General features: G+C 40.3%; 1 protein-coding gene across 3 annotated transcripts in view; it reads right to left on the bottom strand.

The window, feature by feature from the left end:
- Positions 1 to 6018: 6018 nt before the first annotated feature.
- Positions 6019 to 27582, bottom strand: part of GNPTAB (N-acetylglucosamine-1-phosphate transferase subunits alpha and beta) — a 66277-nt gene continuing 44713 nt past the window's right edge. For 2 of the 3 annotated variants that reach the window (XM_041738350.1, XM_041738352.1), the window contains 14 exons: positions 27116 to 27277; positions 26319 to 26498; positions 25940 to 26110; positions 23839 to 23962; positions 22565 to 22768; positions 20843 to 21948; positions 18464 to 18663; positions 17999 to 18218; positions 17236 to 17349; positions 15919 to 16004; positions 15568 to 15666; positions 12711 to 12878; positions 9727 to 9817; positions 6019 to 7466 (listed from right to left, as the gene is read on the bottom strand). In XM_041738350.1, coding sequence (XP_041594284.1) covers positions 7389 to 7466; positions 9727 to 9817; positions 12711 to 12878; positions 15568 to 15666; positions 15919 to 16004; positions 17236 to 17349; positions 17999 to 18218; positions 18464 to 18663; positions 20843 to 21948; positions 22565 to 22768; positions 23839 to 23962; positions 25940 to 26110; positions 26319 to 26498; positions 27116 to 27277 — 3003 coding nt within the window. In that variant the 3' untranslated portion in view covers positions 6019 to 7388. The other variant, XM_041738351.1, reaches the window with a different exon arrangement.

Below are 27582 nucleotides of genomic sequence, written 5' to 3'. Positions count from 1 at the left end.
CTGTGTGCTTTATAAGAATGGGTAAGCTCTAATTTGGAGGGGCTCAGTTCTAGGTTTGTCCATATAATCAAGTTTACTAATTGTGTCATTCAAATCTTTTATGACTTTGGTGATATCTTTGTCTCCGTGGCCTAGGAATAACTGAGGAGTTATTGGTCATGTGTTAAAATCTTCCAGTCTGATAGTGGATTTGTTAAGTGTTCCCTGATGGTGCTATCAATTTTTGACTTTTATATTTTGAAATTAATTAGGTGCATACAAATTTAGAATTTATTCATCTTTCTGTCAGTTGAAACTTCAATCTTTATGTAGTGACCTTAATAATGCTTTTTTCTACATCCTTTTATATTCCATGTATATATCCCGTGGTGCATATCCAGTTTGGGTTTATGCTATAGTATTTGGGGGCATGCAGGCTGTTGGCTGGGGTGTTTCAGTTTTCCTCAGAGTGGGTTCTCAAGAAGCTAGTTCAAGCCCATTCGCATCATGGTATCTGGGTTCCAGGTGAAGCCAAAAGAGAGCAAGCCCCAAAGCACGATCATTTTCAAACCTCTGCGTTTGTCCCAGGTGCCAAAGTTATTCAAATGGCCAAGCCCCACTTCACAGAGTGGAGAAATAAATTCAGCCTCTTGATGGGTGGAGCAGCATAAATCTGTGCAGACAGAAACAGCATTATTGTAGCCATTTCTGCAAATAAGCTCTCACAAGCCTCTCCTTTATATTTTGCACCTCTCTATCTCTGCTGCAGTGTGGGCAAATGTATTTGGTTAAGTGACTGTGGAATGCAACCAAATACAATGCTGGATGACTTGGAAGCACATAACTGAAATTTGTCTAACAAAGTGTACATTAGCTAGGGTAGACTGTTACTGTAACAGATAAAACCAAGCATGTCTCATGACTCAAAAAAGTTTATTTCTCCTCTAACAGTACTGGGAGAATAAATAGGCGTGTGCAGTCATTTAGGGACTCAGGCTGATGGAAATGCTTCCATCTTCAGCCTACGGGCTCCACAGCCATCAGAGCGGCCGTCTCTATACCAGCCAGCTGTACGGGAAACCACTACGGGGGAGCGGCGGGCAGGAGGCTTGATGGGCTAACCCTGAGGGGGCACACGGTATTTCTGCTCACAGTTTATCACCTAGAAACTCACAGGTTGACACCTAACAGCAAGCATGATGTTAATCAAAGAGAAACTCATAAAAATGGCTTAAAACATGACATGAAAATGCAGAACAAAATTAAATTAGGCTCTGCCATTTACCATAAGACCTACAGCAAATTACTTGACCTGTCTAACCCTGTTCTCCTGTTTCCTTCTTCACTAATGTATGGGGCATAAAAGTATTTATCTCATAGAAATTTAGAGGTTTTTTTTTTAAGATTTTATTTATCTAAGAGATGGAGAGAGTGAGCAGGGAGAGGGGTAGAGGACAAGGGAACAGCAGACACCCCGCTGAGCACGGAGCCCCACACAGGGCTTGATCCCAGGATCCGGGGATCATGACGTGAGCCCAAGGCAGATGCTTATCTAGCTGAGCCACCCAGGGACCCTAGAAATTTGGATTTTAAAAAGTGAAATAAGGCATAAAAACTTAGTAGGCACTAAGTTTTTAAAACTTTATTTCACTTTAAAAAGTGAAATAAGGCATAAAAACTTAGTAGGCACCACCATTACTAATATTATAAGAGGTGTGTGTTGTCACTGGTATACCATTTCCTGAGTATATGAATACTACCAGTGCCAGACATATTAATTAATTAACATAGAAAATTTAAATTTTAATCACAAAAATTAGAGTTGGAATATTTTACTAGGGACTTAGGGATAGAAAATAGTTTTTTTTTCAAAAAATAATTAGGGGCACTTGGGTGGCTCAGTTGGTTAAGCATCTGCCTTCAGCTCAGGTCATGATCCTGGGCCCTGGGATCAAGCCCTGAGTCGGGGTCCCTGCTCCCCACTTCTCCCTCTCCCTCTTTCTCTCAAATAAAATAGTTAGAAGATATAAAATGTCACAAGGCATTTCTGATTCTTTAAGTATTTCTCAAAAAAGTTCTAAGACGTCCGCAGTTACTTAATGAGGAAGACTGCTTGCATAGACTGGTTTAAGAAGGGCCCTGGGGTAGTCAGTGCCCTCACAGTCGAGACCAGTTTCTCACATTGTCCCATCCAATTTTGCCTGTAACAGGCAAGTGATATGATTCCATTTAGGGAGGTGACACATTGCACATCAAACTGAATGACTTCCTAGACGGTCCTGTAATAGGACTGTCTAGCTTTTTCCTTCCAAGTCTCATAAGAGAGCCTCATGGCTGCTCACAGTTAGTTCTCTCTCTCTCTCTCTCTCTCTCTCTCTCTCTCACTTCTCCCATACAGCTCTCCCCTATTTTTCCTTCTTCCTGTTGCCCTGGATCTTCTCTTTTGGATCACTCCATTACTTTTCTTCTGTAAACAACACAACTTACTCATGTTTCTGTTGTATCCACCCTGTAATTCCACTCAAGACAAAGGAGCCTCCTTAGAAGGTTTGAAGGGGACAAGATTATATATAATTAGTTGGTATTTTTGCAGTCAGTCAGAAAAATATAATTTAGAAAGTTAATCTTCTAGGCAGATGTCCTAAGCATCCTTAACATCTCCTCGGTCTCCCATTCTCTACTGAGCGCATGGTATTTGGCAGTCTTCTCACCCCAATTCTTGCCCTCATCCTTTGGCCTCTCAGTTCAAGGTCTTTATCTAAAATGGCCTGCCCCTACAGTCCCCCAACTCTTATGACCACACCTGACGCTGCTCCAGCCTGACAATTCCTGTTAGGGATCCTACTTTCAAACCAGTACCTCCCACCTTTCCAGCTCAGTCCCCTGTTCACCCTATAACCACATGCCAGTCTCATGCAGACTTTCAACCCATTACCATTTTACTTTTCCTCTCTCAATGAGCCCCCCTCTTGCCTTCAATTCAGTTTCCATCATTTCAGCCAATCTTGTGCAAATAAGAACCTGTAGGTTGACTGCATATATCTGGTAAAATGTTATTTCTGCAGACACTCAGCTGTCCTCCTCTGTGCTGCCTACCCTTGCTCCGATGCCCCTGGAGAAAATTACCCAAAGGAACAAATTTGTCAACCTTTTATTTCTGAGTTTCAGCCTCATTTGGACCCTCAACATTGCCCCAAATTTTCCCATTTCCCTGTGACAACTCAACTGTGCCCAGCCTTTTCTACTCTACTCAGCCTTCCACACTAACGCTTCCCCTTCACATTTAACATTCCTCCTCTGTTTTCCTGAGGGAGTAGTTCACTCTGAAACCCCTGAAACTTCTCCCATCAAAGCTACAACCTACCTGCACCTGAGTCCATTCTTCCCTCTTCCTGTGTTCTGCGTTCACGGCCTCTTGTCCTCTAAGAATCTTGCATTTTTCCATGCTTTCCCTTCCTTTCTGTTTTATCCCTCCCATTAACGTTTATAAATAATATCTCACAACTTAAAAACTTCCTGGGCCTTATTTCCAAACAGACTATTGCTCCCCTGTGTCTTCCTCTTAGCAGTCAGAATTCTAGAATCATCTAAGCTTGGTGCCTCAAATTCCTTTGCTTCGGTAGACCCTTTGAACCACCCTAAACCACCTTTGGTCCTTTCTTCTTTGAAATGATGCTGACTCTATGGTGACCAGTGACCTCCATGTTGATAAATCAAATGCATTTTCTCTGGTCCTCATCTCACTTCTCAGCAAGTCAAAATATTAACCATTTTTTCCCTCCCTCGTTGGCTTCCTTTGGCTTCTATAGCTGTACAGTCTCTTGCTATCCCCTTATCATTCTGGCAGTTTCTCAGTATCTTTGTTAACTCCTCTTCTTCAGTGTAACCTCAGATGCTGGAGGTTTCACTTAGTTCTCAATTTCTACTCTTTCTCTAAATGTTTTCATACATACACATGGCTTCAAATAAGTTTCTCGAGGTGTGGTTCATGGATCCAGCCTGTGTCAGGATCACTTGCAGATGAAGTGGAGACATGTGGTATTTGGAGGTTGGGAAAGGGGTGTTAAAATGCAGATTCCTAGACCCCACGTAAGGCCTACCAAATTAATTCTGTGGGTGAGGACTGGGAATCTGCATTTTAAATAATTCTTCAGGTCATTCTCATACTGACTAAAGTAGGGGCCCACTAACTTGATTTGCTACATATACAAGAACAGTTCAACCTCTCCATCTGGTGACTTACTAACACCAATGCCTTATTTTCTCAAATGTTAGGAAACTTAAAGATGTGAGAAACAGAAAGGAAATAAGACACGAAAGATATGAATGAATTATTGGCCCCATGAATAATCAAGATTAGATAATATCATCTTTTGGCTTTTCTAGCTCCAAATGAAAACTCATCTGTATTTCTAAGTTTCAAATTTTAATCCTTATCCAACTAAACAAAACCACGAGAATTGAAATGACTGTTTCATCACACAAAGTCTCTTAATATGGAACCAAGGGCATTTTATGGATTTTCAAAGTTAGCTTTCCCTTGGTTAGCTAATAAAAAGCATTCTACTTTCCACTAAAAACTTAATATGGGTCATTATAATTTAACTAAAATTTGTTAGATTGTTATTTTAAAATAATATTCATTGTAAAACAATTTTTAGAAGATAAATAATTGATGAAGGAAATGAAATTCACTAATAATCTCACTACCAAGAGTAATATTGTAAAATTTGGAGTATTATTTCATTCTTTGTGTACATATATGGATTTTCCCCTGGATAATTTTTAAATATTTTTTGATTCTGTACCTGCCTTGATTTCCTATCACTCTGCAATTCTTTTCCTTTTTTTTTTTCTTTAAGGGAATACGGGATGGGGCAGAGGAAGAGAGTCTTAGGCAGGCTCCATCCCCAGCATGGATCTCAGTGTAGGGTACAATCTCACAATCCTGAAAGGATGACCTCAGCCAAAATCAAGAGTCAGATGCTTAACCAACTGAGCTACCCAGATGCCCCAATTTTTTTTCCTATTTTTGATCATATATTTTACCACTTGTATCTAAGGTTTTGCAAACAAAGGCTTCGGGGTTTTATTGCCTAAAGTCTCAAGTAAATTTGGCAGATAATATTAGTTTCAGATGTATAATTTGATATTTACATATACTACAAAGTGACAAGAAGTCCAGTTACTATCTGTCATCATATAATTGACTCCCTTCACCCTTTTCATCCACCAAACCCACTTCCCTTCTGATAACCACCTGTCTGTTCTCTGTACCTGAAGGGTTTTCTTTTCCACGTTCAACACATAAGTAACATCACATAGTATTTGTCTTTTTCTGATTTAGCATAATACTTATACTTTAGGCAAGATTTCCTTCTTTTTATGGCTGAATAGTATTCCATTGTATAAATATACCACCTCATCAAAACAGTATGGAAGTTCCTCAAGAAGTTAAAAATAGAACTACCCTATGACACAGCAGTGGCACTACTAGGTATTTACTCAAAGGATATAAAAATATAGATTCGAAGGTGTGTGCTCCCTGGTATTTACAATAGCTAAACTATGGAAAGTGCCCAAATGTCCACTGACTGATGAATGGATAAAGATAATGTGTTTTGTGTGTGTGTACACATATATATATAAAATGCAGTATTACTCAGCTCTTGAAATGAAATCTTGCCATTTGCAACAATATGGAAGTGAAATAAGTCAGAGAAAGACAAAGATCTAACCACAGAAATGTCCAACACACCCAAATGTTCATTTCTTTATAACTTTTCTATAATAAATTCTTCAATTTAGAATGACACCCAGATACCTCCTAAACTTTTACCATATGATAAATCCTATTTAGAACTTATTTTCCCCCATGACATTCTCCAGTGTGTTCTAGTACTATCCTCCCCTTATATTACTTCCCATTTATTTTCAGTTGTGTTCAGCATGGACACTGATACACTGTACAAGCCCTCAAGTGATTGTAGAATCCAGATAACAATAAATTCATTCCTCAAAGAGTTAAAAAACAAAGCATCAGACAAAATGTAAGTTTTTATGAGACTTCATCACATTTTGAAATACATAACTCTTATAGCACAAAGTATTTACAAGTTCTTTTTACAAAATAGGTTTTGAAACAATACTGTTGAAATCATGATCTAAAACACCTGTTAGAGTTCAAAAAGGACTTATGGAATCTAATCTCCAGAAATCCACCATATAATCATATAAATAAAATATAGTTGAACATCACAGCTTACTCATACATAGAAATATGAATTCTCTATCCCAGTGGTCAGCAAACAATGGCCTGTGGGCCAGATCCAGGTGGTGGCCTGTTTTTGTATAGCTGCAAGCTAAACTTGGCTTTTGACATTCTTAAAGGTTAAAAAAAAAAAACCACTAAAAGTAAACAATAAAGAATATGCAACAGAGATACATGTGGCCTGCAAATATTTACTATGTGGCTTTTTACATGAAGTTTGCTGACCCCTGCATTATATGAAACCAGTTGGAAGAGCTAGCTACTAGAATATACTATTAAAAAAGACACCACTGTAATGTGACAAGTATCATCAGCACTACTCATTTCTAAAATGAGGCACTTCTGTTTGAATATGTACATTTCCAAAACATAATTCATTACATCTGGAAGGTAGCTTTGCTACTTAACTCTAGCCCTTTGTAATTAGGCCTCTGCATGAAATCACATTCTTAGGGGCTGAAGTAAAGCACAAAATGCATCAGATGTCAGTGACTGATCTCATCAGTAGCTGACCACTTATGGTCTTAAATGTTAATAAAATCCATAATTTAGGTATTGCCAATAGAAGGTGATATTGTTGCATTATTTAAATAACATCTATAAAAACATGTTTAGATATCCCAAGTCATTATTTTCAGAAGTAAGGGTAAATAGTTAACTTAGTAGCTACTTATTTAAAAGTGAGAACTAGAAAAAAACCAAACCAAACCAAAACAAAACAAAAAACCAAAAATGTAAAACTGCAGCACAAGTCTTTGGAATGCAAAGACTGGGGTCTCTTAGCAATGGCTCCCAAGCTGGCCTAGGCTTCTTATGTGAAAGTTAGTTGGCAATAGTTGCTTAGGGGAACTTGGCAGCTCTCTTGTCATAGACTTTTCATTAAAAGAATGATGGGTCCACAAGCAAATGCTTTAAAAGTGAAATCAGATCAGAGCTGCTCAACACACAAGTTTTCCATGTCTTAGTTAAACAATTCCTGGCCAGTCAGCTATATTCAGGCCACAAAACAAGTACTGTACTGGATGCTTTTCCTTCTTCAGGCCAGGCTGGCTAAGCATCACATCACGAAGACATCTCTCTGATGCCAAGTTTTAAAATGCTCCGTGAATGCTGAGGTAGATGATTTTCAAATGAAGATCTATACTCTGATTCGGTCGGGACTAGCTTCTTTCTGTATCCTCCTTCTAGGAAGTATCTTCCGCTTAAGCACAATTAACTAGATAATTAAAGACAGAAAATAAATTTTAATTCTCCATGTTGACAAACTTTAAACTTTGAGTCCTATGACCTTAATCATTTCCACAGTCTTCTACATAAAAAAACAGAGTAAATAAGTCTCCATCATTCTCTCCAAAATAAAACCAGCTACTCACAACTTTTGTTATAGGGTCGATATGCCTATATATGTGCCCACAAAATATTTAAACGCACAAGGATAAAAATTATTTTGGCCCATGCTTCACTTTTTTAAAAACCTATATCTACAAATTTTTACACAGTGATTACCAAGCATATTTATTTTCAAGACACCTATTTCTCAAGTCTTTATATTGAAGGAAACTGCCTCTGGTTAGCTATTACATCTGGAAGGTAGCTCTGCTACTTAACTCTAGCCCTTTGTAATTAGGCTTCTGCACGAAATCAACATTCCCCTCAATTTGAAAGTGACTACATATATAAGACAGAATTAAAAATAAAAAAAAAAACCTTTGTATTAAGATCCTGTCACTACTTTCCCCCTGTATTTAAACACAGCAATAATCATTTGAAAATATAGGTAACACCTAATTTATGACATGGGTTGTCATGCAAAAGATTACTTTGTAACTACTACCTTACAATTTGGATAAACACTCGTTTCTCACAGAAATGGTTTATCCATGACACATTTGAAATAGGAAACCTGACTGCTGTTATGACGGAGTGTCAGTGAGAACAACAAATGTGTTCTTTATGGTTTCAGTTTGGAATCATACTGTCTACTCCATCTCAAGGAGGAAGCAGGGTTTCACCCACATACAGACAAACAATGAGGTGGGACTGGGGCAGAGGAAGGGGCAGTGCTGGCTGATTCACGGCAAGCAGGGTTGAGGTTAAAGATTTGATTCCCACAGGTAAAGAGCAAAGGGACAGAGAGAAGAGAGGGTTAGGGTTTATTCTTCCCTCCTTTTCTCCTGCCTTCTGCCTCTTTGGTTCCCTATCCTCTACTGTATAAGTAACGCAGATGAAAGACTGGCCCTCTGATTCCTTCCCCCCCACTGCCAGCTGCTGCTTCCAGCCTGGGTGCCTCCTCTTCCCCCCTTGGCGGGCGGCACACAGCTGACTCCTCATTCCTCGCTGGACCTCTCTGCTCCGGAGCAGGGATGGCTTTACCAGCCATGAATAATCGCAACAAATATCAAACACCAGACTGATATTTGCTGGGAAGAGGATAAAGATTAAGTTGCAGTCCTGCTCACCTGCCCAATCTCCCATTGTCTCATTTCCTTCCATTTATAGCAGGAAGCCCAGGCCCTGCTAATTCTAAAGTTTCAATACTTCAGCCTTTTCCTTCTTCTCAGTTTAAGTAAACTCAGTGTGAGTTTTCCGTGACAGCTGGAAAAGCTCCACTCAACAGTCCCTTCAAATGGAGGCTTGCCCCAGGTCAGATCAGCCCAGACATGGTTCCCTTCTGTCTTCACTCCTTTCTCATCAGACCAAATAAAGATTCTCTGATCCCTTTCTTTTTACCTCACAAACCTCCCTTCTACTTCTGGGACTTCACCTGAAGGAGGTTGTATATGCACCTGTATGGAGAGAAGTTCCAACAACTCAAAGGAAATGTAATTGGGAGAAACGTGAGCATAATGAGCACTGTCCACAGAATAGTGGGAGGTCTGAACACACTGCAGTCACTTTTAGAAAGGTTACAAGAAAGAAAAAAATTGGAAACCCATGCAAAATCAGTATGAGGTGAGGATTCTAGATAGTTTTTGGTTAGAAATACTTAGAGGTTTTCAGTTTTAGCTTGACGTCTACAAGTTAATCTACTGAGTGCCAGGTAAAAAGAATACTGGTGGTGCATCTAGAAGAAAAATGAATAAAAGGATATTATGTTTGCTGTCTGAATATTATGAGCTATGTCTGACATACTGACATCTTAGTTATAAGCCAAAAGAAGAAATTAAAATTTTCTTGTGAATTTATATCACTTTTTTTTTTTAAAGATTTCATTTATTTATTCATGAGAGACAGAGAGAGAGAGAGAGAGAGAGAGAGAGAGGCGCAGAGACACAGGCAGAGGGAGAAGCAGGCTCCATGCAGGGAGCCTGATGTGGGACTTGATCCCGGGACCCCAGGATCACACCCTGGGCTGAAGGCAGCACTATACTGCTGAGCCACCCGGGCTGCCCAATTTATATCACTTTCTAAAAGAATTAGATACTCTTATATTAAAAAATACTGTTTGATCCCCACATGAAATATATAACACTTACCTGTTCAGCAAAAAATGAGAATATAGTAAACATAATCAATGTTGCTAGTACACAATGCGTCCAAAACTTCAGTTTGTCTCGATATGCTCTCCTGTTCAGAGAAAGAAGCAAATATGCAGTTCTGTGCAGTTTCACTGCATTAGAATTATTTATATACTAGGTTAGCAAAAAGTCGCAAAACACAAAAACATTGTGTGGAGGCAACATGAAAATGTTAATACAATGTACATTTCCAATGAGTGTTCAGATTTTTCATTAGGTCATGGTAAGTAGTATATTTGAAGTGTCAGAGTTACCCGGGCAGAGGAGAGGACTTCAAAAGAAAATTATGTCTCACATTTAAACAAAAATACACTTTCTTTCATATCCATTTCTTCACAGTCACTTGACCAACACTTCCTGTGGATACAGACAGATGAACAAGAAGTTCTTGCTGTAAACTGTTTATAAGCCTGGGGAGTCACTGACATGCAAACAACTAGCCACCACACAAGATGGACCAAAAAACGTACCATCAAAAGCAAAGTCTTATGGAAAAACAGAGACATGAGGAAAGCACCTCAGCATTGGTGACATTTCATTTAAACCTCGAGGTGGGGTGGGGGACCTGAAATGGAAGCATTTAGCTGAGTAAGGCAGAGAGAGTCCTGCAGAACTGAACAGAATCTGCCTGGGGGGCAGAAGGAAGAGAGCTAGGCCATGGCGAGGCAGGTGGGCAGAAAGTGCAGGTATTCTGGAAAATACGCAGTGGGGTTTGGACATAATACTCCACTGGGAAAGCACATGGAATGGCAAGTGTGGGTGTGTGTGGACAACTGGGTGAATATGGTGGCCATCTGAAGGATGCACATCAGGGGACCAAGGTGATAAGACAGGCAGTCACGTTAGTCTGGGTATGAGAACGTAACAAAGACCAGTGAGAATGAAAGACAACAGGCAACGGAGACATAATCTAAGTAGAATCAAGTGGATGTGAAGATAGGATATTGGGGTTCGAGGTGGCAATAGAGCAGTTTCCTCATCTGTAACTTGGAAATATGATTTACCATGAAGACGAACTATATGCTTAACATAAGGCTTGGAAGATACGCTAGTAACTATCAGTTCAGGCCTCTGTGCTGAGTTCTGGATTCTCATGTAGAGCTCGTCTTATGATGGATGTCTCTGTTCCAAGTCCTAGATTGATAATGGTACCTCTGTGTTTGCTTCCAGCACTTCCTGTGTCTCATAATCAGATCACAAGCAGCACAGCCAGTCTAATGCCTAGGGTGCCATTCAGAATCTGTATGTAATTTTTAAACAGCTAAGAAGCCACAGGCTGTAACACAGCTAATGAGTCGTACAGCAACCACAGAACCTTAGGATAGCTGGAGGTTCCCTAAGCCACTCATCCATGGGGCGCCTCCTATGTGCGCGAAAGGCAGTGTGGACTCAGAGAAGGGTAAGACATCATCTATGCCCCTGAAGACGGCCTACGTTCTATCAGGAGAGAAGAGCATACCAGATAGACAGCTCTCCTGCACAGTGAGTGCTAGCCCCAAGGAAAGGGAACAGGTAGATGGCCTCTAGGGACACCAGAGAAAGGTGACAGGGACTCAAGAGCACAATGGCATGAAAGGAAAGAGAAAAGTAAAGTTTCTAGAAGGTAGGGAGGTGTTGGTGGCCCTGCAGTGAGAGAGGACACAGAAGCTGAGCAGGATAAAGAAACTGAAGCCCCCAGGGAATTACACCTCACTCATCTTATCTGTACAACACAGAAATCAAAGTGCTCTCAAACTAATCATAAGCCCACTTCTTTCTTATTTGATTGAACCCCTGAAGATAAATGTAGTCACAAACTAGACTTGGGGAGTTAACACTTGAACTCATCCAGAGATCTTTTCCCTTTGAGCTAAAGGAAAGTGAAAATGATTAGAAGCTGTTCCTAGAAGACAAGACCCACAGTTAGTAATAACTTCTTCTGAAAATAAAAATATATATAGCTATTAACAACATACATACTGATTGTCTCACCCAACCCCAAGATACCCGAGTTCGAGCCACTAAGGTCACTAATTTCCTCTACAGTGTCTCTCAATTCCATCTACTCCATTCTCCTTATTCTCTGAGCTCTGTCCTTGGTCACACCCTGACTGTGTCAGAGCTACTGAAATACTTAGAACTTGTCTCTCTGCCTCCAGTTTCCAGACGACACTGCCTCACTCCAAACAACTCCTCACCACTCCAACTCCACACTGCTATCTTTCCAAATCATGAAGTCTGATCACTGCAAACACCTAAACAAAATTTCTCCTGGGGGCGCCCCATGTTCCAAAGAAAAAAGTCTAATTCAGACACAAGCCCTTCACAATGTCTCCTTTTCTCTCCACACACTCTCCTTCCCAGTCCTGTGTTTTGTTTTGTACAGGCCATGTCTTCTATCAGGAAAGGTCTTTTCTACCTGGAAAAGTCCTTTTCACAACTGAAAACCAAGTCCCCATGCCACCTTCCCCTAACAATTAGCTGCTCCCTCATCCACACCCCGCTAGCACAGATCCTGCCACAGCACTTGACACTACAGCTGTCTGCCTGCAGCCCATCGCTCTGAAGGGGCCATGAGCACCCCAGAGCCTGGTCCCACACTCCTCTGTCTCTGTGTATTCCTAGCACCTGGCTGGGGTAAATGGCAGTAAAATAAGACATGAAGGAGATATTATGAAGCAGCTTTTAGGTTGCGGTGGAATATATGCAAGGTTGGAAATTAGGCTGCATTTACCACTTACAGCTGCCTCACCTGCTCTTACCATGCTCTCCTGCCAGGTAGCAGGTATGTAAGAAACATAGTCGCTATTCTGATGGCAATGAATGAGGCTTGGCAGATGTGCTTGGCCAGCAAGCTCAAATAAAAACTTTTAACCATATTTTTATAAAGTAATTCTAGATCAAATAACACATTACAGGAATTCATCACTCTTAAACACACACACATGAACGTGAGCCCTTACCATTCCTGCAGCTCATGCATGTGAAGGAAACGGTTTCGATACTCTCTTGGCAGTTCAAACTGGGATGGTATGGGGAACATGGATTCATAGAAGTCCCTGAGAACAGCTTTCACCGTCTGGGCATCTTTATGATTATGGTCTATGTTATCATTCAGGCAAACAAACTTCCTAGAATTAACAGAGATCCATGGTTATTAGTTAGTGTGAGAATGATCTTGACATCATAAAACAAGAAATGTAGCTTCCAAATATATTTTAAATGGGCTCCTGTTCCATGTTGTTGCATGGGTTGATACGACTCTCTAGGGGGAATAATGTTCTATAAAATTTTTCTTTGGATATTCCTCACCTGTAAAACAAAAAGAATTAGGGAAGATAATTTTAAAAGTGTCTTCTAGCTGTTGGAATAAATTAATGATTTCTGTTTAGCATGTCCCCAATTAAGTGTTTAATAAATGCAGTTTATTGATGAGAGCATTTTATTGGCAGCCAGGGAGGTATTAGTAAACAATGAAAACCAAGTTCTATACAGTTACATTATTAAGAATAGTGATGCAGGGGATCCCTGGGTGGCTCAGCAGTTTGGTGCCTGCCTTTGGCCCATGGTGTGATCCTGGAGTCCTGAGATCAAGTCCCACATCGGGCTCCCTGCATGGAGCCTGCTTCTCCCTCTGCCTGTGTCTCTGCCTCTCTCTCTCTCTCTCTCTCTCATGAATAAATAAATCTTTAAAAAAAAAGAATAGTGATGTAGATAAGTGAGATAAAGATGGTGCCTTACAGCTGTGGATTCTATGAGTTCGGTGACCTCTTCTTCTTATGTTTTCAACCAAGCTGCTGGAGTTCTGGCAAAAACCAGATGACAGTCTTACTTCCCTACTGTTTCAAGTTCCTTCCAAGGCGAAGTCACTAAACTGAGGGCCCATTAAATCAGTAGGCAGGAATAACCCCACTTTTTGAAGTTCAAGGGGAGGCAAGCCCACTCCCTCCCCCAGAGGCAGCTTCTGCCTGTGATGTGAATCCTCTTCATGGTGACTGATATAAGAATGGGGCACAGGGGCACCTGGGTGGTTCGGTCAGTTAAGCATCTGACCTTGATTTCTGCTCAGGTCATGATCTCAAGGTCACGGGATGGAGTCTGCTTGTTCCTCTACCTCCCACCCCTAGTCATGAGCATGTGCTATCTCTCAAATAAATAAAGATCTTTAAAAAGAAAAAAAAGAACGGCGGGGGGGGGGTGAGCACACCACACATACAGAGGGGTGATCCGTTTCTGTGCTAGAGCACAGCTGTGTCTGCAGGGACATCTCCAACCACTGTGGTGCCCTACCTCTATCTGAAGAGGAGAGGCAGAGACTAATAGTCGGAGGGAAAAGCAATGCCAAGTTCCTTATGAATGGGGGCGAACCTGTCCTTAAAGGTTTAGTTGGTTAGAATACAGGTTTCCACTCCTGACTTAGGGTGAGCACCCATAAAAGTAAAACAGCTGAGAGTTAATAAGATCTGTGCAAGGTCACAGGAGCTAGCTGGGCCCAAAAGACACAGCCTGGCTTGCCAGGGGTCCTTCTGGTCAATCCCTGTCCGTTTAGGTACCATGAAGGTCTACAAATTTTCTAACCCCATAACTTCTGAACTGGCACCAAGAGGTAAAGGACAAGGTACAACTGAAAACTACAAACTCCCACATGCCATTACTACAGATAACTAAATGGGAGAGCACATCAAAAAAAAAAAAAAATGGGGGAAGCAAAAACAAGTATTGAAACTGCTTTTTAAAGTTATTTTTAAAAATTAGGGCAGGGCATTCCAGGCAGAGGGAACAGCAGGTATAGAGAGCTGAAGCAGAGTGACTATTAATTATAATGGTTTATTGTTTGCTTGGTTTGTGGGAAATATTTTATAGGAAATAAAGTATTTTACTGAATTATTGAATACACTAAATAAGCATGAAAGATGTTTCCATTTATCTTCAAATTCCAATTTCTCCCCATCCCACTGCCAAACAGGAATGAATTTTAGAAAAAAAAAATACCATGGCTTTACCTGTCTAGAAATTTTACATTTCTGATCATTTATCATTAAAATCATAATAAATGAGGACATAAAAACTGAAGACTTAAAAGGCACTTAAAAGACTCAGATGAAAAATATTCAATTTTATATGCCAAAGTCTTTTTTTCTAGGAAACCCATCAAATATCTATTTCCCACTAAAGTTCAAAACTCAAAAATGCAGATTTTTAACTAATTTTATCAAACTATCCCAGGCAACTGTTATGGGGCCAGGTTGGAAATTTTCAAGGCTTACATAAACCTGAATGAACATTTATTCAGCCCCAAAGAATGCCTGCACTTTACTGGATTAATTTTCACATTTATGAGAGCATTTCTTTTTCTTCAGAAGCTAATAATGGACTTTGCTTTGAATTACGAAGTCTAATCACCAAAACAACTTTTCTGGAAGCACCTTCTTAAGAATGCTAGGAGAGTCCCAGCTATCTAGCCTCACTCCCCATGGTGGAGTCACCCCTTGACTTCAGTGAACAGCTCCTGTCACCAGATTCCTGGAAGTCCATGCTAGCCCCTGTGCCTGGGGGAACCTTCTCCAAACTCACAGTGCAAGGTCAATCCCATCTCTAGCTCAGACACTGACACTACCTCACTATTAGGCATTTCCACCTGCTCCAAGCAACATAAGCCACTTCCTTTCCTTGATTCGTGCTGCCTTTTTGCATGTTTATTTGCATGATTAAGGATCATTTCTTAAAGTTATGGGTTTTCTCTGTATTTTCTGTTCAATTTTGCTGTAACTTCTAAAAGTACTCAAAAAAGTAAAGTTTATTGGTTAAAAAAAAAAGTACCTGGGGTTTTTTCTTATATCATCCAACTGGCCAACCACATGAGAAACATTGGTACGAATCATTTTAAAAGCAATTTCTTCTTCTCCCATGATTTCAAACCTAATTATCAAAACATATTTAAGGAGTGTAAATATTTATGTGGAAATAAAAGCAATTTCATTGAGATAAGTATTTTATAAAACTTCAACAGTCAACGTCCTGAGAAGGACTTAATCTTTCGGTATTACTAAAGAAAACAATCTCACATAAATTTAAAAAGAAAGCTTAAGAGATAAACTACTGTAAAATCATGAAGATGCCAGATTCTTATAATTATTCTTAAACTAAACTGAGAAAGTTTGCACTACTTACCTATATTTGTTTTTGTCTTTATATGCTTTGTGGATTTTATCAGTTACTGGTTTACAGTTGGTCACTAGACTCTTAGTGACTGGTGGCTGTGAGAAAATAGAGACATTGCATCAGGCCAAGACTAGGGTAGGGCAGGTGAAGCACTGACCTCAGTGCAAAATTTAAGGGGGAGACCAAAGACTCTGTAATCAAGACAAACACTTTAATGCAGTATTTGAAAAAAATCAAATTGGCATGGGATAGCCTCCTGGCTAATTGCCTGTTTTTGTAAATAAATTTTTATTTTAATCACACAAACACTGCATGTTAAAAGTCTCCTAAGCTACTGGTAGCATTTTTTTTTCAGAAAGAAATTTCTAACAAACTCTAACAATACGTGATGCTCATAAGCTCACTTGTCAGTCTTATTAGAAAATACTTTATCCTAGGTATAATCAGTTAATTACAGTAATGAAGCCAATACCTTGCTAGAGTTCACCTGAATAAGGTTAACTAGGCATTTCCACCTGCTCCAAGCAACATAAGCCACTTCCTTTCCTAATGTTGCTAGTATAACTAGTACTCATGCTCCAAGCAGCTTATTCACAGGAGCCTCAAGACTAACTTAGAACCATTAGAACCATTAGAAAGCAGCCTTTACTTTATCCTTCACACTCAAAGGATATTTGCTGATTCTAAATCTCATGCCAGAAAGCTGGCATATGTTAAATACTCCACTAATGAAGAAAAATGTATGCATTTCAAAAGAAAACTAAAATCTCAATAATCCTTCACTGTGCCTGTAACAGGGCAAGAAAAACAAGTTTTCTCTGTGTACATCACATTCCTTAGAAAAGAACACACTTCTGCAAGTTCTGTATAAATGCAGGGGCTTGCTAACTCTAAAGTCTTACTAGGAACCCAGTTTAACCCAGTTTAAAAGAGAAACAATGAAAACTAGAGGAGGAAAGACAGACAGTGAGGGACAGATACAGAAGCACAGGTGGGGGTAAGAGAAGTCCTGAGCGAGAGGGGACACTGGCTGTGCCACCAGCAAAACTCTGTGAAGTACTCTCATGGCTACCTTCTGCTGTCCTTGGTGAGCAGATGTCTGGTTATAGAATATTAGCAGTTAATCTCAGTATATCAGGTTAACATCCGCTATGTTAGAGAAAAGAAAAGACAGAAATGACTCTGGATTATCTGGACTACTGCTGTGTACCAAAGACATAAATATAGGGTCTGCTTCTGCTGTTTGAAGTGCAATACAGAAATGGTGTAAATAACACCTGATAAAGATATACTTCCTTTTTACACAGAGAAACTCATGCCACTTACCAGATTGGGATCATAGTATGCTTCCTGAGTTGGTGGAACACTGTTTAGCTGAGTGATATTAGCAGGAAGCATTTTTGAGCAATTTATTAGCATATGTTCCAGACCTGTTAAGTCCTAACAAAACAAAATAAAAGGATAAACCTTCTACGTACAAGGAATAACTGTGGCTTTAAAAAATAAAAAGTATGTAGAAGTCTCCAAAATTTCTTTAAACACTATCTTCAAAGAGAGTTTGACTATGTGATTCTTAAAAACACTCCAAAAAAGAACAGAATGAGATAATACAAAAAATATTTCATCTTCATCTCAAAGTAGAACATATGGACTGGGAGGCACTGTTTTACACAAGGCGGTCAGGGGGATCCCCCGGCGGGAGTCTTTGCAGTCAGATACATCTCAGCACTCTCCATTAATAAGTCTCTCACTCCTGGGACTAGAGGATCTGTGACCAAGGGGACCTTGCAACCACCCAGGCCTGGCTGAGACACAGCTCCATGGGGCATACCTAAAGCTCCTGAAAGAACTCATCACAAGAATCTTATATGCAGGATGGTCTGGCTCTTCTCCAGATAATACAATAGCAACGCCTACTTAAAGCCTAAAAATGTAATCTCATAAAATATGAACCTCAAATTTGGTTTTAATTCAGCACTAAAAGTGGACTAGTTGTGAACACCCCCATTAAATATTACGAATTACTTTTACTTGCATTATGCTGACATATGTGAAAGAAAATAAAGTTTAGGAGAAAAAAATACAACACCTGCAAACTTAAAGGCAGGTCATGAATTCTGGTAGCCAGGGTTCGGATTTCTCTGTCAGATAAGACACCAGATTGGTCTGTGTCCACTTCATCAAAAACTTGAGATATATTCAGTGGCTGAATGGCACTCATGAGATAATAAAAATATGAAAAGGCAAACTGCATATCCTCAGAATGGCGCACTTTGTGAAATGATGTCTTGTCAAATTCTTCAGGGAACCTGAGCAAACATAACATAGAGTGAGCCCTGGATATTTATAATATATACAGACATTAATCTACGTTCAAATATATTCCAACATTTGTGGGGTCAGAATCCTTTCTTTCCCTCTTATTCAGCCGATACCTTCAGTTTTATCAGTTGTCAAGTGTTAGAGCCTTACATCTGGCACAGTAAAGATGCCCATTTTAAGCAGACCTGGCTCTGAGCATGTGCAAGCAACTGAAACAACAAGCAGGACTTACATATCTTGAAGTTCTTGCATAACTATCCGGTCAATCATGTGAGGCATGTGTGCAGGGACTTTCCGAGATGTGAATCCAAACTTGCTGTTCAGAATTTTATTTACATATCGGAGGGAATCTGCAAATGTATCTTTCAGTTGCCTTCCAGTGTGTTTGCCATCAGTGTTGTATGCCAACTGCATCTTCAGTGACTCTTCCTCCTAAAAAGAGAATTCCACGAACACAGCATTACATTTAGTGCACAAGAGTATTTTGTTAACAAGAGACAAAGGTACTATTTTATGTAACGAGCCACTAACTGTGGCAAATGAAATAGCACTAACTGGTCACTTTAAGGATCCTAAGAGCAGGACTAAACTGTATTTCAGTCAAAGTATCACCAACATTGGCTTGTGAATGACTGCAGTGTGATGGAGGTCTATTAATAGGGTATTCTTCAAGGGCTAGTCACCGACCATGAGATTTCATAGCCAATTCAATGCAATATTTAGAACATTTATTTAAAAATACATTTGGTAGAGGGGTGCCTAGGTGGCTTAGTTGGTTGAGCATCTGACTCTTGATCTTGGCTCAGGTCTTGATCTCAGGGTTGTGAGATCAGGCCCCACATTGGGTGGAGCCTACTAACTAACTAGCTAACTAAGATAGCACTTTCAATATCCGTTATTTCTACTGGTGACATCAAATCAGTAAGCACTTGAGTTCTGAACAGAAGAACAAAAAAAGGATCATTTTACCATAATAGTGTTAATGTTATAAAATGTAAAGAACCCTGTCAAAACCAGTAAGAGCTAAAACTGAGTGAATGGGCAAAGAATATTAGCAAAATATATGAACACACTTTACAAAGATGAAATATTTTTGCATCTCAATGTGGTAAAAAATATATATACAGATCGATACTAATTACTGTTGGTTAGCCTGTGGAGAAACAAGCACTCTTATACACTGTGGAGTATGAAGGGTACAACATTCTAAAAGGACACAGTTAAATTTGACTGTAATCTAGCAATTCTACCTACAGAAGTAAAAACTTCCTCAAGAGTAAGCTATACATAAAAGAATATTTATCACAACACTATTTGTAACTGCAAAACAAATACAGCTATTAAAAAACAATGACACTAGCGTGGGCTTGCTAATGTTCTACTAGATCAAGAGGCAACTGCAGAGCAATGAGTATAGTGTAATTTCACTGTTACAAAACAAATATTATATAGTTCATATGTTCACATATCTATATAAAAATACTGGAAAAATACCCACCAAACTATTCATAGTGATTATTTCAAGTAGGAAGATGAAGAAAGGATGAAGATCTTTCCCTTTTATATTGTTTATGTTTTGGGTTGCTTGCAATGGTTACTACTAACCTAAAACACTTTTGCAATTTAAAATAAGTAATGAAAGGGGGGAAAGTGAGGAAATCATCACAGGCAAGAACTCTATAGTCCGTCACTTAGCAATTAGTAAACAACTACTGTGTTGGCGATAAGATACTTTCAGAAGACAGTGAGATAAATACGTTCCCCTCTTTGGCCTCCTTTCTCTCAGCCTGACACCTCCTCATGGCTGTGCTCTATTCCTGATCCAGCCGAGACCACAGGTTTGTCCTGGTCTGTCAATTCCTACACACTCTGCACAGGTCAGCTCACAGGGCACTTCCTCGTGGATGCCTTCCCCAGTACCTCTAGGAAAAGGTAAGGAGCTGTCCCTTAGGGACTCCTTGCCCATACCTCAAGAGACACCTATCATGTTGCTACAATTATTCACCCACAGTCCTCCAGGCTTGCCCTTTGAGGCTCCATGAGCTGCCTTCCCCTGCAGCAAGCCCTGTGACAGCACTTGGCAGATGTACAGATGACACCGCAGCACCCAAGGAGACCGTGGTACCAGAGGGTGAGCACTTAAACCTTGAGGCCTGGCTCCACTGGAAGCTAATGAATTTATTTGCACCTTGGGGTTTTTTTTCATCAGTAAAATTGGAAAAAGCATCAGATCTGACTCACACAACAGACATAAAAGCTTTCTTTGAAGTCACAACATGCCAAGTGAAGACAAGATTCCACCCCTGTCCTTCCACTTACTCGAGGCATGCTCCTAGTTAACACCCTTACTCATTCGCACTAAGGCTACTTCTTAACTGTGACATGGGATCATGATAGCAGGTAACCTCATACGATATTTTTTTTCGTATGGTATTTTTATTGTTAGGGGTATTAGGACAATAAAACCATGCAAGAAAAAACATTTAGTCTAATGGTTGGCACAGAAAGTCATGAATAAATGGTACCTATTACTACATAATTATCACTTACAAAGTTATTTACTTTTCCCGAGCATGGAAAGGAATAAAGCTGGATGTGACTTACAACTTACATCAAGAAGATCTTGGAAATACTTCTTTTTCTCCCACGGCAGAAAGCCCAGGTAACTGTCTGTGTAGTGCTGCAACTTTCTTCCAGGTAGTACTTCATTAACATCTATGTAATTGTTTGCATTCTCCTCCATTTTGTTTTTCTCTTGTTCTTTCCCTGTGCTTTGCTTCTCCTTTGTCATCTGGCTTTCTGGTGGAACGATCTGAGACAACAGTTTTTCTTTTGAAACACTTCCAGCTCTTACAAGTGGGGTCAGAATTTCAGATCTAGATTTTCCTTCGATTTCTAAGTCTGGGGGTAGATTGCGACTCTGGTAGTGGCTGTTCACTTTCATGGTGACTGCTGGAAAAGTTGACCTCTGTAATCTTTCAGATGTTCCCAAGCTGTTCGGCAAGGTGTCTTTATGAACCTGTTTTCCTAGTGGGGCCTCTACACTGTCATTTCTTTCATCCATTATTATAGGTTGATTTATTTTTATTTCAGCATCTGGTGAGGTCCTTAGAAATGATCTCAGCAAGGCTGACTTGGACAGGTTGTATCCTTTCACAGTGATGTCTCCATGTTCTAGTTGCAAATCCAAGTTACGGAGACTCAACTGGGCCTCTTTGGGAAGGAGTGAAATATTTACCAGGGGAATTTTCACCTCCACTTGGAATCTTCCTGTCGTGTTAACATCATGCCTCTTGAACTTTGGAAAGCGTTTTTCTTCAGGAACATCCTCAAATAGGATTTCCGCCTCTGGAAGAAGTGATGTGGGGCTAACCAAATTTTGGTAAGACTTTTGGGTTGTAGAATTCACTTTGGGTTCCTCTCTTGTGTCAACCTCTACTGTTATCTGGATTTTGAATTCTTCATCATTTGTATTTTGAAACGTGAGATTAAAATGTATTGTGGTTGCATTCATCCCACTGTGCATTATGAGGTGGATGGTCTTCCACTTATTGGCAATAGAAGCATGTCGAATTATTGGATTGTCACTGTAGGCACCTTCAATTCCTCGTTTGGCTATTTCTGCAAAGCTGAAATAAGGCAGGCATTCACCTTTTGGAATAACATAGTGAGTCTGGTTTGGGAGAAGAGTTACTTTATACAATTCATGAAAATGATCTAGAGGAAAAAAAACACAAACATGACTTTAAAAACGAGGCATTTTCTCATGCTTTTTCTTTAATTCTTAGGGTTTAAGTTTTCACTTTCTAAGAATGACTTTAGAATAATCAACCATTCTAACACAAGAGCGGCTGGTATGGGGTTCATTTTATTATCTGAAGCAATCACTATTAACAGGGAATGCTGAGTCTAACTCACTATGGAAATATGGCAGGTTCCACTGATCAACTTTCATCTTTGTGTCCATTTGAAAAACTACAACCTTCTGCCAAAATGATTTCCATCAACAAGATCCAGCATTCAAACTATTCCTTTATTAGTGGTCTCTTCTTATTGTTTCTGACTTAAACCTTTACCATATATTTTCAACGAAGGTACATCTGCTTAGTACAAAGTAAGTCCGAGTGAAGCAGTAACAGGAAAAGATGCAGCTCTAGTGTCTACTGATTTTTATGAACGGTCCGTGTCCTCTCTTACTTTTCACTTACAACTTGTTTGGATGCAAGGTTGGGTGAGGGACTCAGAGAGAATAATTAAGCCACGCCAACCTCCCTCTACTTGTCGAGGACTTTGATCCCCTTAGCTAAACATCTTTTCACAGTGATAAACATACCTTGCCCACAGTCGCCAGCATCAAATCCACAGGACAAGACATTGCAAGCCTGGTCACAGAATTTATCCGCAAGCCAGGAATTTGCGCATCCTTGATTACAGTAAGAGACACTATTTAGTCCTCCACCAAACTGCCAGGGCTGTCCAATTCCAATGCTGCCAGTCCCCCCACCTCCTGCGGCATAGCGATTACCACCACCGTTACCTGCAGAAGGAGGAGAAAACAGAATCTTGCTGTGCTTATCATCTTGAAAAAAGGATAGTCCTCTTTTCTCAATAATGCTATCAGGATTGAGGCCTGCATATCAGAGAAGGTTCACCCCAGTCTTTAGCAGAAGACTACACGTACCTTAGGAAGAGAGCAAAGGGAACATCACTTGCAGAGGCTGGGCACGGGCCAACCAGGCCTTGGCACTTATTAGCTGCACAACCCTAAGTACAGACCTGCCCACAGGGGGTGCGTGGAAGGGTGCGTGTGGAGGGCAGGGAAGCAGGAGGAGATTATTCTGAAGGCTGTCAGCAGTGCTACACATCCTAACATGGGCTGCCAACCTCATCACCAAGTGTTCACCTGAGGTCTCCGGACTGCACGGATCTTCTTAGCACATCTCTGTTTTCAACTGTGGCTGCTCACATTTTTCATGAGTGTATTAGACAGAACACAACCTAAAGTTTGGTTTCCTCTAATCCTTAGCACTGTTTCACATCTGTCTCTGTATATGGAATATGAGGACAACAGTGTCTGTGCACACCCTCTCTTCCCTGGGTAACTAAGAAACTCAGGTGGATAATGGATGCTGTATAAATGTAAATACTTTATAAGCTGAAAGGCAATTGGTAAATGTAAAAACATGCTATTATCAACAAATGCAGATATAACCATGTAAGAGAGAGATAAGATCTCTATTTCTCCATAGTTGCTCGCTGACAGCAAGCTGCTGCTGAAAGTCACCAGCTGTGAGCTCCTTAAAGAACCAGTTAGAGTGAGTCTGGCTCTTGAGTTTCCATAATTAAAGATATTCTTGATTTTCATATTTTGAATAATAGAAGGCATTTTCAACTTCAGGTCCGGCCTGGGAATATGCCCTCAACAAGGGAGAATATGAAAAACCTGAGCTACACGGGGATACTAGTCATTACTCCACAATCTGCAGATTACTCTATATGTTGTTTGCATACATGAAGAATGCTTAAGTCACTATACGTATTCGGTGATGATTAAGAATGAAAAACAGTCTGTAAACACGAACAGATTACACACAAGCACAGCCTTACCAGAGCAGTCTCCGCCATCCCAATCACAGGCGGAATTATTACAAGCCTTGTCACAATAGCCGTCTTTGACCCAGGAACCCGGGCAGCCCTCAGCACAGTTTGGCACAGGCCATGTCAAATAAACCTAATGACAAAGCCACAGAGAAAATAAAATGACGCTTTTTAATCTCAAATTAGGATTCCTTTAAAAAAGAAGAAAAGAAAAGAAGAAAGAAAGAGAGGAGAGAGAGAGAGAGAGAGAAAGAGGAAAGAAAGAAAGAGGAAAGAAGGAAAGGAAAGGAAAGGAAAGGAAAGGAAAGGAAAGGAAAGGAAAGGAAAGAAAGAAAGAAAGAAAGAAAGAAAGAAAGAAAGAAAGAAAGAAAGAAAGAAAAGAAAGGAAAGAAAGAAGAAAGAAAGAAAGAAAGAAGAGAGAAAGAGAAGAAAGGAAAGAAAGAAAGGAAAGAAAAAAGAAAGAAAGAAGAAAGAAAGAAAGAAAAGAAAGAAAGAAAGAAAGAAAGAAAGAAAGAAAGAAAGAAAGAAAGAAAGAAAGAAAGAAAGAAAGAAAGAAAGAAAGAAAGAAAGAAAGACAGGCAATTGAGCCTCCAGAAAAGGTCACGATTCTCCCTGGGCTGACAGTCTGCATCCATGTGGCCTACTTCACACTGAGCGTGTGGGCACCTGCAGTAGTTTACAAAGTCCTGCTCTGTTGATGATTTGTTACTGAGCACATTTACTCAGGACTCAACTCACACATTTGTTTATTACAACCTGGTCTTATTATCTATCCTGAAATAAAACAGCAACACATCAGACTTAAAGGTGAGGACAAAAGCATGACACAGCAGGTAGCAAGTATACCACACATGTCATCGCTTTTCTGTGACAACTGTCATGAATTCCTGAATGTATTTACCCGTGAACTTGCATCAAGGCTGAGAAGGCAGCAGATAAACTCTCAATATCCTTATCCCTGTGCATACAGTCCTGTGATAGATTACTAGCACAGTGTTCTGAGTCGTGAACCCGCCTGCTTTCAAAATGAGTGATGTGGTGTGTAGTTACTTTTTAAATTAAATCCATTTAAAAAAAAAAATGCACTCCATGCCTCTGCATGCTCCCATCTCTTTGGAATGTCTGTCTTCATTTACTTAACTCTTACCTGTTCTTCAGAGTTCACTTCAGTTCATAGGAAACCTCTCTAGCCCTATCTGATTTCACCCTCCTGGGCCACCAGGCCTTCCCTCCCAGGGCACATCTGCCAGCACAACGTCACCATCCCTGGTCACTGATTTTGTGCGTCTGCCCTGCCAGGACACAGCTCCACGTGGTAGCCCTTCAGACACAGAAGAGGCGAACAAACACGGAAAAGAGAGAATGGGCACACTGGGGCAGCAGGAATGGCAACGGGAAAGCAGCTCTGTGCAATTAGCATTTCCAGGTACACAGGTGTGTAACATAAAAGTTTCTGGTGTAAGTCTCCAGCCCTTCCCCGACTCCTCCCAACAGCCACAGGGATGTTCTAGTTTCCCCGCTAAGCAGACAGGAAACGCACATCAAGTCACTGCCCAGGATGATCCTCAACTGCTGGCTCCTCGTCTGTGCTCATAACCGCTCTCCGTCATGCCTCCCAAAGCCAGAGTGAAATCGCTGCCTGAGGCAAAATTTCATCCATGTCTGTAAGCAGAAAATTGACCTAACTCTGTTTTTTTGTTTTTGTTTAAATTTTACTTAAATTCAGTTATTAACATAAAATGTATTATTGGAAAAAAAATGTATTATTGGTTTCAGAGCAAGAGGTCAGTTGAGCTAACTTTTTTTTTTCTGTCTATATTGGCAATTTTGCCAAATGTTCTAACCATGATTTTGTATTTCATGGTGAAGTAGAAAATTTAGAAGCTGGGTTCTGGGTGTCTGACACTATAGGGAAGCAAAGAACTATCAGGGAGTTTTTTTCTCCCACATTGTTAACACTCCTGAGCTTAGCACTCAAAAATTATTATTTGACCAAATAACTTATTTGACCAAAACTATGTATGTTAGTATGCATACTGATTTCCTGATCTGCTGTTTATAATTTCTAAGTGACTTTGAAGCTAGGCATCCTTTCTTCTTAGGCACTCACCTTCTGACCTTTGGAGTGACTATAAAAATCATCTGGCCACACGTCCTTCCCAAACATGACATCATCATTCAGATAAATAAACTTCTGGGACAGCCCTTCAATGCGATGAATATGACTTTCAATGGCAGGTGAGCTAAAGGTAGGCAAGTGGCTCAAATTTCGAAAAACATCCTTTTAAACAACAACAAAGGCAAGAGAGAAACAAAGTGCATGAGAATTATTTCATTTTGGTTTTGGTTTTTGGAAGGAAGGAATGGAGAAGGGTAGAAGAATTGAAGGGGATGGAGGTGGGGAGGGTGAGGAAGACGGGAATGAAGTGAGGGGTGGGTGAAGGACATACAAGGAAACCAAGCCCTGTGATACATGGAAAGTCATGGACCTGGTGTGTGACTATCGTCACGCGGGGATTATCAAGGTTCAGCCAAGATGGAATCTGCCCGTTGGTGACAATGAAAATATTCCGAACCCAGGGAGCATGCCTCTCAATGGATCGCAGTGAATATCTCAGTTCTTCGTTATCTTCAAAGCGGCTGGCAGAAACATCTTCGTCCTGCTTAGACTGAGAGGAACATTACACACATGAGGATGTAAAACACACACCAAGTAAATCATGCCCTTCCTTCCTCCTGGCTGTCCCCCACCCACACGATCTGCTCTCAGGGTGCTCTGGCCAACTTCTGAAGACCAAGTCCTACATCCAAACATTACAAAAAATTCAATACTCGGTATCTTTAAAATGACATAAACACCCAACATTTCTGTTGTGCCTTTTTAAAGAGAAGGTTCTTGGATCTGATTCTAGGTCATGTCAGTTAATGTTAATCAATGGCAATGACTGGAAAATTAGAAAAGTTCCAGTCAACTCCGCTCTCTCTAAGTTCTCTTCCTCCTCCTAATGTAATGACTTATAAATCTTCAACAACGTAGACCCCCAATCCAGGCTTAGAAAGAATGCACCCGGGGATCCCTGGGTGGCTCAGTGGTTTAGCCTTTGGCCCAGGGCGTGATCCTGGAGTCCCAGGATCGAGTCCCACATTGGGCTTCCTGCATGAAGCCTGCTTCTCCCTCCTCCTGTGTCTCTGCCTCTCTCTCTCTCTCTCTCTCTCTCTCTCTCTCTGATAAATAAATAAATAAATCTTAAAAAAAAAAAAAAAGAAAGAAAGAATGCACCCTTACCTGACTGATGGCACTCAGGTCCCATAATAAATATGCAGGACTTAGAGTCAGTTCTTTTCCATCGATGGTCATGTTCTTCTTAGTCTGCTTATTCAGTTCTTGGAACTCTTTGGGGTTATTCAGTTTTAGAAGGGCTACACTGGCCTCTGAGTACAGCTGTAACTGTAAATAACACAAGGGTTATGTGTTGAAAGATGGAGCCTCAAAGAGGAGACACCTCTAAGTTCCCAGTGTGACCTTTCATCTCTGAATGTATATAGTGTATAGTCTATAGGCTATGAACTAGCAAGCCTACAATCACCAAAAGAAGACCTGACAGGCCAGACATTTTCCCAGATGAATGTTAGAGACCAGGGGGTCGTGGAGTTGTGGCAGATAGGTCATCTCCAGCCCCATCCAAAAGCTGCAGCTGTTACTCACAAGTACCAACAGGTGCAGCCAGATCCCCAAATATTCTGTGAAGTCTC

Source organism: Vulpes lagopus, chromosome 23 (assembly GCF_018345385.1).
Source record: "Vulpes lagopus strain Blue_001 chromosome 23, ASM1834538v1, whole genome shotgun sequence".
In the NCBI taxonomy this organism is placed as follows: Eukaryota; Metazoa; Chordata; class Mammalia; order Carnivora; family Canidae; genus Vulpes; species Vulpes lagopus.
This window is presented reverse-complemented; position numbering and strand designations above follow the sequence as displayed.